This window comes from Adelges cooleyi, unplaced genomic scaffold, assembly GCF_023614345.1.
Source record: "Adelges cooleyi isolate 19-005CV unplaced genomic scaffold, UGA_ACOO_1.1 ACOO_flye_CR_arks_rails_tigmint_CR_PRNA_55, whole genome shotgun sequence".
Taxonomy (NCBI): Eukaryota; Metazoa; Arthropoda; class Insecta; order Hemiptera; family Adelgidae; genus Adelges; species Adelges cooleyi.
The window spans coordinates 401,757-412,739 of NW_026096241.1; the positions used below are offsets into that span (position 1 = coordinate 401,757).

Sequence of the window (10,983 nt, forward strand, 5' to 3'; positions counted from 1 at the left end):
ACACTTTTCGTAATAAAATAAATTTTCTTGTATAATATAACTGTTATAATATTACAATTTTTACATTGTAATAATAATAAAATTATTGAATAAAATAACTTTACACTTAACCCTTGCTGCGTTAGGTGATGACAATGTTACAAAATTGTATTGAAATATATTTTAGCCCGTTTTATGACAAATACAGCACTACCGCCAAAATTGGTTCAGCGTGTTTTTCTAGTATATTATTTTACATTATCATTTCTTCACAAGCTGTCACAAATTAATCACATCTGTCACATCAATATCTGTGTTGTTTCCGTCCAGGTAGTATACACATTGTAAATTGTGGGTACACATTGTATAAAAATAATATGAAAAAAAAATGTCAACTCCTTATTAAACCCTATGAGATATTGAATGGTTCACGATAAGTGCATCACCCTGTATACCAACATTATAGTTATTAGTAATATTAGTCAGCGTATTGTACACATTAGCACGTCGGGTGTTCCATTTAGTATTGTTGTTGTAAAGTGATTTTATTAGAATATAATATTATATTGGTAAATGTACGTAAGGTGTAATATTATCTATTTAACAAACGATTATTTAGATAATAATAATTGATGAAATAACGTTTTGTAGTCGTTGTAATTGTATACTTTCGAATCGAGATAGAAAATGGAAATCCAATAAATACATAACACCGTCAACGTTGGTATTGTATTTAATTATTACAAAATGATAATTTTTGTACGTTTCCGTTTATATCTTATCGATGGATAAAAAACCAGGTTTAAGTTTCTCAACCAGGTGATCAACATGGATGACCTCCCGATAACGGTGTCGGGTAAAATTTAAACTTACTTAATTTACACAAATTAAATGCTCAAATTTGTTTTTGGACATTACAAATAAAACTAAATTTTGACACAATTAAACTTGAAACTAACTAATTTTTTTCAAAAACAATTGCTCCCTATTAAAATGGATATATTTTTCAAGTAGTAAAGTTAAATCGTTTATGATGGTATATTATGGTGATGGCAACAGGTAAGTGTTAATAATATGTTACTAATAATAATAATAACAAATGTATAACGAGTAATACGAATGGCAGTTTGGTATTGCAATAAAAAACAACATAAATAAATAAACGGATTAACACATTACTATTGGTAAACACTTATAATAATTACAACAATAAACTATATTATTAATAATGAATAAAATAACAGTGTGACGTACATTATTAATATAACGTGCAAACTTAACAGATAAAGTTAGACGTCCTGTTCTCTTGCTATACAAATGCTAATTATAATGATGAAACGAGGTTACATTAGCAAAATGTAATATGTGTGTCAAAAACAACTATTTTATTGCTGACTTAATCTTGACTACATATGTTATAATATTACAACGAAAACAACATATTATTATTATTATTATTGTAGGTAAAAAAATATTAATTATCGTTCCAACACAATACACCGATTTAAGTATAATAAAACAATATTTATAATATATTTATTACTTTTGCACATGGCTTTTACTCGACTTATCAATTGCAAAAATCGCTGTAACTCAATTAATAGTTTATAGAAATACAATCAAACATTTCAACTTTGAACCGAGACGCTTAGCTGCAGTCTACTAAATCGATTGATGTTAACCTTGGCGTTTTTATTGTGTAAAAAATTAGCATTTTCCGTCGTGCTTAATAATAATAATATTTCATTCGTGAATAATTTCGTTCTCTGCGATGGCCGCAAGTCGACGAGCTGAAAGCTGGACTCTGGAAATTAACATAAAACCTGGTCGACCTACTTTGCATCATGGGATCCATATCGGTGGAATGGGGGAAAGTCACTGTGTTAGCTGCCATGAAGGCCGACTTAATAGCCATAAGGACTACCGTGTTTAATATTGTCCACGAGACTTTCCAAATAAGTTCTGGAGTACATTCCTCGCCTGGGTTGTTATCAATAGCTGTTGATGAAAATTCAATCGTTAATTGCACAGCGACCACAAGACGGTAGAACGGTGATCACTCATTTATCTCATGTTACCTCATTTCTCAAGTCATCGTCATGAACATCCAAGCGAATCATCCGTAAGTAGTTCTGAAATAGTAGTTTATACACCATCATCATAGTCATTATAATTCATTCTTCTATTGTTATTTTTTTTTTTTTTTTGAGGGAAATAAAAAGTCAGAGTAGTAAGTTTGATTCGTGTTATTTTACGTAGAGTGCTTTTTAGACTTGTATATATAAAATATTATTCATGATAATACAATAACGGTAAACTAAACGAGTGCATATTTCAAATAACGAACAATAATACAAAATTTTAGGTACGTTATGATATTTTCGATAATTGAAAGTCTTAGCGACCTTGACAAAACGTGGGCCTAAAAACAATAGCATATTGCTGGTATTATAATTTTTTTTTTTTTCTAAAAAAAGTTCTCACATTTCCACAACTATAATTCTGACATCTGCTCGACTTTGAAGAAATATTTGGCCATGCTTGATTTTTTTAAAAACTAAATTTGACTTTAAAGAGATTTTTTTTTGTATGTAAGAAATCATTAGTATTCGTTGGCAGTCGATTAGTGCACACTGTACTTAGTTCTGGGCGATAAGACTCTATTCCCTCACACATATGGTGTTGAAATTCAATCAATTGTTCAGTATCCGATAGTAGTCTTAAAAAATAGTTTAAAACTGTGTTTTCCCTATTAAAATATATATATATATATTTATATTTCAAGTAGTATAGTTAAATCGTAAACGGTATATAAAATGAGCGATCATGACAAAAGGTAAGTAAAACACCAATTTAAATATAATAAAATAATATGTATGTATTTAATAGCTGTTATGCTTATTGCTTTTACTCGACTTACCAACGGCAAAAATCACTGTAACTCAATTTAAAAAAAAAACTGAGGGGCTTATCTATTGTTTTTAGTGGTACCAAATATTTACCCACGTTTGATAACCGGTTTTGATTTTTATCAGTGTGAATTACTTAACCGCACTCCAACAGTCATACAATTTTTTTTAAATTTGAAAATAATTAAGATTGATCATATTCATCTATTCATGTCACGTCTATTCCTAAGGACAGGCATCATACTTAATAAAAATAAAAATTTAGCTTTACATTTTGTTTTTTTAAATTATTGCTATTAGATGTGTAGTTTTATTCACTCTGAAAATTTATAAAAATCTTAATGAATATATTACCATATTATTTTTATTATATGATAGTATTAAAATTAAATGATAATTTTATGCATTTTTTTGCTGTTATGGTCGCAGATATAATAAAAAAAAAACTAATTAGCCATTGTTAAAATTTGATTATAATTAAAATCAAGTATATGACATGAAATATTCTATAATAAAGGTAGTAGAAATTGCAATTTAATTAGTTTACTTTATTAAATTATTTTATTAAAAATTCAACTAAAAGAATAACGCGTTTATTTTTTTCGTTGTAAGAAATCATTATTATTCTTTGGCAGTAGATTAGTGCACACTGTACTTAGTTCTGGGCGATTCAGACTCTATTCCCTCACATTTGGTGTTCAAATTCAATTAATTTTTCAGTTCAAATAGTAGTCTTGAAAAACAGTTGAAAGCTGTAATTCCCTATTAAAAAAAAATTGTTTTCATATTATAAAGTTAAATCGTAAACGGTGTATAAAATGAGCGGTTATGACAAAAGGTAAGTAAAAGACGAACTGGAATATAATAAAAAAATAATATTATAAAATACATATAATAGTTTCACATGTTGTTTTTTATTCGATTCACTCTAATCTCTGAAAAAAAATTCAACTTTTGGTAGTTTCATCTTTCTTAATGATTTTAAGAACTAATTAATTTTTATGATAAAACAACAATTACATAATTCTATATATGTTGATTTTAAGTTTAAATTTAGAACGTGCCACTCACACACAACAATTAATTACCTCTGAGTTTTACCAGGATTTCTTCATAAAACAATTCTGTAAAATTTAGATATTCAGAAATGTGTTATTTATAGCAAAATTCTCTTAAAAAATGATGTAACATTACAACTAGCAAGCAGATTTTTATTTATAATGAACTAATATTAAGTTAGTTTGAAAATGTAACTTGTCCGGCATCGCAGTTACCAGAATTTTGTATACAAATTAGGTTAGGTACTTATTTAGTAAGAGTCATAAAAAAATAACTAGTAACTTGTTTAGTTCTGCTTGTAAACTCACTTGTATTTCACTAGTTATAAATACTGTAACTAGTTTATATTTTTATTTAAATATTTTGGAATACAAATTTTTCCAAGAAAATTTTGGATGAAATATCGTTGGAGTAATATTTAAGTCTGTTGTTCTCAATAAAAAAACCGTAATTTGATCATCAAACATATTAATATGTTTTTGGTAGCCTTGTTATATTGTACTAATTTAGGAGGGCCTCCATTGAAATTCCACCGAACACAAAATAAGATTTTATCAAAAAACAATGAAATATTTTGTTTTTATGAAACAATCTTTTATCCTGTCTCCAACATTCTTTATACCTTTTGTTAGTTACAACAAAATTGAGCCGATTTGGGAGTTATCGTTGTGTACCGTGAACTCGTAAGCACAATTTCTAAATTGAGACCTATTTTTGTTTTGCAGTTCAAGTACGGACTCGTCCAGTATACCGAAACCGAGTTATTACAAAGGCATCCAAAATGAACCGCTGACAAATATGACAGTCGGTCAATTGGTCGACATGGCGGCCGAGACTTATCCGGACAGGGAAGCAATAGTCTCTGTACAACAGAACCGGAGAATCACCTTTCTAGAACTCAAAAACGAGGTATGAATTAACGATACACAAACGTTTAGAAGAAGTTAAACTCGGCTTGCAGTTTTTTATATTATTACAATCACTAAACAAATTTCGATCTGAGACCTGTACAAATGAAACCTAACCTAACCTGTATTTTGACCAGTGGTGTATATTTAGCTTACCTTGTAATGCAACGGTATGTGCACCCACAGAAGAGTCATACAGTTTTAAGACTTTGAACCAGTCTAAAAAATATATATTTCCTTTTTTTTTATAACATACATGTTTTTTATTTCTTAGAAAAAAAGTTATCAAAAAATGCATTCATTTTGGTCAAAAAAAATTGGTGGTTCTTCTTATGCTTATAATTAATTTAGTACTTGAGTTACTTGATTTAAAATCAGCCTTTAAATCCTCATAGGGAATTAGCTTTTTGTAAAATAATATTTGTAGATCAGTTCAAAATACACATCTTCACTTCAAATAAACTAATTATTTAGCAAAATTTAACTAGATAATTACTAATGATTTTAATAAAATTGTATACAATTATTATATTGCAAGTTCCTACCAAGCAGTCAACACTTTAATTGGCCATGATACCTTAAATGTATACTAGATCATATGACGGTTAATGTCAAGGTTAACTTGGCTATTTTTTTTATCACTAAATAATTAACTTTTTCCGTCTTGCTTAATTTATTGTAATTCGTGAACAATGTCGTTCTCTTTGATGGTCGCAGGTCGACGAGCTGGCAGCTGGACTTTTGGAAATGGGCATGAAACCGGGTGACCGACTTTGCATCATGGGATCCAATTCGGTGGAATGGGAAATCACATTGTTAGCTGCCATAAAGGCCGACTTAATAGCCGTAAGGACCGTGCTTAATATTGTCCAGGCGACGCTCTGGAAAGACCTAACAAAGCACAAACGCTTTTTCAATAATCACATTCTAACCCACTGCAGGTGAACATAAACCCGTTGTACCTGAGTCGTGAACTCTACCATTGTCTGGATAAAGTCGACGCCAAAATGTTGATCGCTTTTGAGAACAACCCTGGTCAAGATTATTATCAATTGCTGAAGAACATTGTGCCAGAAATCGAGCAGCAACCACACGGTAAACCGGTGACCTCTAGGCATTTACCCCATTTGGAATTCATCGTCATGAACACCGAAACGAGTCTCCCGTAAGTCGTTTACTTTATATTAAAATACAAATAATTTTGCACCTGTTGGAGTGTACACACTGTCATTATTGTTGTTATTAAATCATATTTAGTTGCTATTTTGTGTTCCAGCGGGATCATCAAGTTCTGGGACGTGTGCCAATCGGGAACGATCAAATCTGCCGCCTACCTAAGAAAGTTAAACCTTGATCTCAACCCGCATAAGATATGCAATATACAATTCACTTCGGTAATTCGACATTATTAATAGCCGTCGTTTAACATACAACGTTACAAGTTATAAACGATTAAAAAGTTTTTTTTTTTAATCATCCAATCTAACTGGTTTTTAAGTTGGTAATGTAATTTTGGAAATTTTTGTTTTGATAGCATTTTTTCAGTTAAAACGGGCTCGGTGTAGTTTTCTCAGCTTTTTTCGGATAATTGATTGTTTAAGGAAATTGTCAACTCTTGTGTAATAAATTTACTGTTACAGGGATCGACTGGTTCTCCGAAAGGGGCTTGCCTAACGCATTACAATATCGTGAACAATTCGTACTTCGTCTGTAAAAGACTGCTGTTGAAGAAAAAGGTGACTTGAATATTATTAAATAAAAATGCCTTTTTTTAAGGTAAAGAGAAAAATCTAAAATTCGCTCTGAACGTTATCCGGACCGTGTTTTTTCGATAATATTCGTTTAAATTATTCTAACGCAAAGACTAGATCATGCTTTGTTAGTTAAAAAATTAAATACTATTACATTTTTCTCAGGAACACAGAATATTGCTGCAAGTGCCGTTTTTTCACACTTTCGGTACCGTCGTTGGAATCATGGCGAGCCTACACAGTGGAACCACATTGGTGTTGCCGGCTTGCGGTTATAAGCCCATCGAATCTGCCAAGGCCATTGTACACGAAAAGTTAGTTTTTTTTTTCATTTATTACCGCATTTTAACATTAGTATTCTCTTATTTGTCTACAATACAGTTTAAAATACCCAAGAAAATTCTATAATTAAAGGATACAAATGATTTGTTTTGAGATGGTTATTTTCAAAACAAGGCTTGTTGTGGTTTTAAGTAGACTAATTATAACTTTATAATAGTCGTTGTAAAATCTTACATGGTTTACACTATTCACATGACTTGAGGTTATTCTCACTTGGAGGTCTTGACTAGTTCGCCAACGTTTGCACGTTCCATCTTCAGGGCTGTGGTTCGATGTTGCTCGTACCGCGCTCTTCTGAAGACTAACCGATTCGCTTCCAGACCGTTTCGGAGACCAAACGGGACGAAGAGAGCCGGAAATACAGCAAGAAACTATTGATAACGGAAACGAAAATCAGTCATGCGGTAGCCGGCCAAGGGGCAAAGGGGCGTGACCGTAGAAAACAGCTGGCATCAAGAAATAATTGATTATTATGACTTCAAAAATGTATTAGTTATTGACAGATTCATGCTATAAAACACATCAATTTTGATCAAAGTTAGGTTAGGTTAGGCGTTATAGTTAAACAAAATTAGACGTGTTTCATATATTTTATTATTATTTTTTTGTAATCATTAATTTTTAGATGCACCATTTTGTACGGTACGCCGACAATGTACGTCGACTTGGTTTGCGTTTCCGAAGAACTCCTACAGGAAGGATATACGTTTACAACACCGGAAGTGGCATTTTGCGGGGGAGCTTTGTGTTCTCCACAATTGTTCAAACAAATCAAAACGGTTCTCAATGTCGGACGTTTAGCGGTAATAACTAATATTGTATTCTCTGGTGCATAGTGATAGCTATTGTTGTAATCAGGATGATTAAAAACCGCGGTGTATATTGTTAATATATTGCATTTTAGTGTGCTTATGGGATGACGGAAACCAGTCCTGTTGTCTTTATTTCCAACCCAGACGAACCCGAAGACAAAACGTGCACTTCCGTTGGCCAAGTGCTCGATCACTGCGAAGTAAGATCACATTATGACATTGTACTCATTAGCTGACATTAAAATGGATTATTGAATAACTGAGAAGAGATAACACTTGTAAAATCTTAATGTAATGGAGGTGGATGTTGTGTTTGTAGGTGAAAGTCGTGGACAAAAACGGCGACGTGGTGCCTATGGGTACTCCGGGAGAGGCTTGGTTCAAAGGGTACAACGTCATGCCGGGTTACTGGAAAGACGTGGAAATGACAAGAAAGACCATCGACGACGACGGATGGCTTCGTTCGGGGTAGGCTTACTCAATAGCGATAAAGACAAACGTATTTATAATATTATTATCATATTACTCGATGGCTGTTAATTACAATATAGCGACGTATTCGCATTGAGCGAAGACGGATACGGCGTGATCACGGGCAGGATAAAAGACATCATAATTCGAGGCGGAGAAAACATAGAACCGCAGACGATCGAGTACTTTCTGGAAACTCATCCAGAAATCGTCCAGGCTCAGGTCAGTAGACGACGGGGAGGTTATGTACTCTTCCTCAGGTCTATATAAAATGGGTCGTGCCTATCCCGAACAAAAATATTTACCCTTTCTACAATATTTTGCCCCCTGTCGTGCTCAGCCATTGAGACAGAAGTGATGGAAGCTAAACTGATTTCTTACCATGTATTTTACCCTTTTGTTTTCATAGGTGTTCGGTATACCGGACGAAAGGCTCGGCGAAGTGGTTTGCGCCGCCGTAAAAACTGTAAAAAATTCCAAGCTCGACGAGATTGGCGTACGAAAATTTTGCTACGGCAACGTGAGTGATTTATCGTTATTAATTATTATCTCGACTGGGAAACGACAGTGGTTTGCATAATAATAACGTGCGTTTTGTGTACCGATTGCAGATAGCCAAATTCAAAGTGCCCATCCACGTGATGATCGTGGACGACTTCCCGAAAACGGCTTCTGGTAAAATTCAGAAATTCAAACTCCGCGAAATTATGATTGACCACTTGAACGAATAGCTGATTTGTCATTAACACGACCACTGCCAGTAGTGTATCGAGTACCTCGTTTAATTTACACACAGTAGTATCTAAGACCTGGGGGTTTCTGTTAAAATGTAATAATCGTATAATGTAATTGACTAGGTTGTAAACAAATAATAATTAGATAATAAAATTAAAAAAATAATAATTTATAGATAATAATTTAAAATTTTGTTCATAACTTAATTCATTAATGTTTTTTGTATAATTATTTATGTTTGTTTTAATAAAAAATAAGTATAAAACTCGTTTATCTAATTGATATTAGGTAAGCTTACATGTTTTTATAGATAATAGAATATTCTTGTTTTATTTATATTGTTTTGTATACACTTGATAACCGATGGTGGTGAGCACTTGTGATTAAAAAATGAATGAAACGTATTTAAATAAAATAAATGTATTTGACGTTATGATTTTTTTTATAGGCATATAATTTATCACATTATCTTTACAAGAACTTTTTATGATCATTATAATGTGATGTTTTTTTAAGATTTCTTTCTTCTAAGTGTCTTCCTTTAGCGTTTTTGAAATAGGGTCAAGTCTATTTTTTTCCCCGAAATCAGAGAGTTACCTAAACTAATTGAACTGATTGTTTACCTATTGATTGAACTTGTTAACTACTTTTGTGGCAATTTAACAATTTGTTTGTAATATACAACTATTATTGTTTTAATAAGCATAATAATGGCATTTTTAATGATAATATTTAAGTCGATTTGCACGATGATGGTTGTATATTATATTTTATTTGGTTTCAATGAGTCTATCATGTGCATGACATTGTTGTCCGATAATAATTGCGTTTGATCATTGTGATGTAGCATAAAAAATATACTTTACTTTAAACGGGAGTTAATATGTTAAAATGAATAATAGAAAAATAGAAAATCATTAACAATCTCATATTTTTCTTAAATATTTGGCATTGCTTCAAGTCATTGTGTTTGGTTATACCGAAAAAAGTGACAATATCTCGTTTTCTTCCATTTATTATTCTTTAACTGGAAACCGATTTAATTTACAATAAATTTTAATTATCTCTTATACAATGAAATCAAAGTATTTAAGATGAACAAAAAAAAAAAACAATAAATACCTAAGGCGCATTTTCACATCTACTTTTTCAAAATTTAAATTTCCCACTTTTAGATTATGTAGGTGTGCATTGTTATTGTCAATTTATTATTTTAGTAATCAATTTGTCAGTGTGATCATAAATGTGATTTATCATTCTATTAATTGTTTATCATTAAAAAAAAAATAATAATAGTTAGCACCACTTGTTAGGTTTTGCTGGTAATGATTGCCAAACGACAACAATAACCGTCGATATGTATGATTATTTGCCTATATAAATCGCCTGATTTTTTTCCAATATTCCTATTCTACATGACAATATGATTCATAAAGATGTAGTCAATTTCTTTAAGTAAATACAAACTTTGAAATTCAGTTTGTCTTCACCTATTTGGGCCATTTTGTTTTACAATATAACGTTAAATCACATTTTGTTCGATGGGTTTTTTTATAATAAAACAATTAATTCTTATTTTCGGACAATTCAGTAAAAAACCCTTCATTCTTCCTGTAAGGAACATTCTTACAAGATACCTGACTAAATTGGTAAAGATATAAGAGTTGTTTTGAAATGAAATAAAATGTATAATTAAACTTGTTGTTTTATATGTTTTATTAGAATTAAAAACTGTACTAAATCCTAACAATGCACAGCTAAAGACAAACAGTTTGTATACTGTTTTGTATACAAGTGTGTGCAAACAACAACGTGTGTTGGAGAAACAGACTCCAGAGGTATATAATATTAATATATATTTACTTTTTACTATTTTACTTTACAGAAACCCTACTTTAATAAGTGAAACATGGGTGACACACTTATGTCAAACATAAGTATCTAAAAAAAAAACCCTGGCCATTAATATTGAACAATAATAAATTGATGTGTTATTACAGTATTAGTGAACAAATGA

The 10,983-nt window shown here is 31.2% G+C and overlaps 1 protein-coding gene across 3 annotated transcripts; it reads left to right on the forward strand.

Annotated features, from left to right (window-relative positions):
• Positions 1 to 1,691: 1,691 nt before the first annotated feature.
• Positions 1,692 to 9,099, forward strand: LOC126842555 (medium-chain acyl-CoA ligase ACSF2, mitochondrial-like). Of its 3 annotated transcripts, none has more exons than XM_050579577.1 (13): positions 1,692 to 2,101; positions 4,673 to 4,856; positions 5,573 to 5,701; positions 5,797 to 6,020; positions 6,132 to 6,249; positions 6,496 to 6,591; positions 6,772 to 6,920; positions 7,574 to 7,751; positions 7,853 to 7,960; positions 8,080 to 8,228; positions 8,312 to 8,453; positions 8,641 to 8,751; positions 8,843 to 9,099. In XM_050579577.1, the coding sequence occupies exons 1-13, from the start codon at positions 2,079 to 2,081 to the stop codon at positions 8,960 to 8,962; spliced, it is 1,731 nt and encodes a 576-aa protein (XP_050435534.1). In that variant the 5' UTR covers positions 1,692 to 2,078; the 3' UTR covers positions 8,963 to 9,099. The 3 variants fall into 3 exon arrangements, with proteins under 3 accessions (XP_050435534.1, XP_050435535.1, XP_050435536.1); XM_050579578.1 differs by lacking the exon at positions 1,692 to 2,101 and adding an exon at positions 2,578 to 2,815; XM_050579579.1 differs by lacking the exon at positions 1,692 to 2,101 and adding an exon at positions 3,509 to 3,726.
• Positions 9,100 to 10,983: the final 1,884 nt, after the last annotated feature.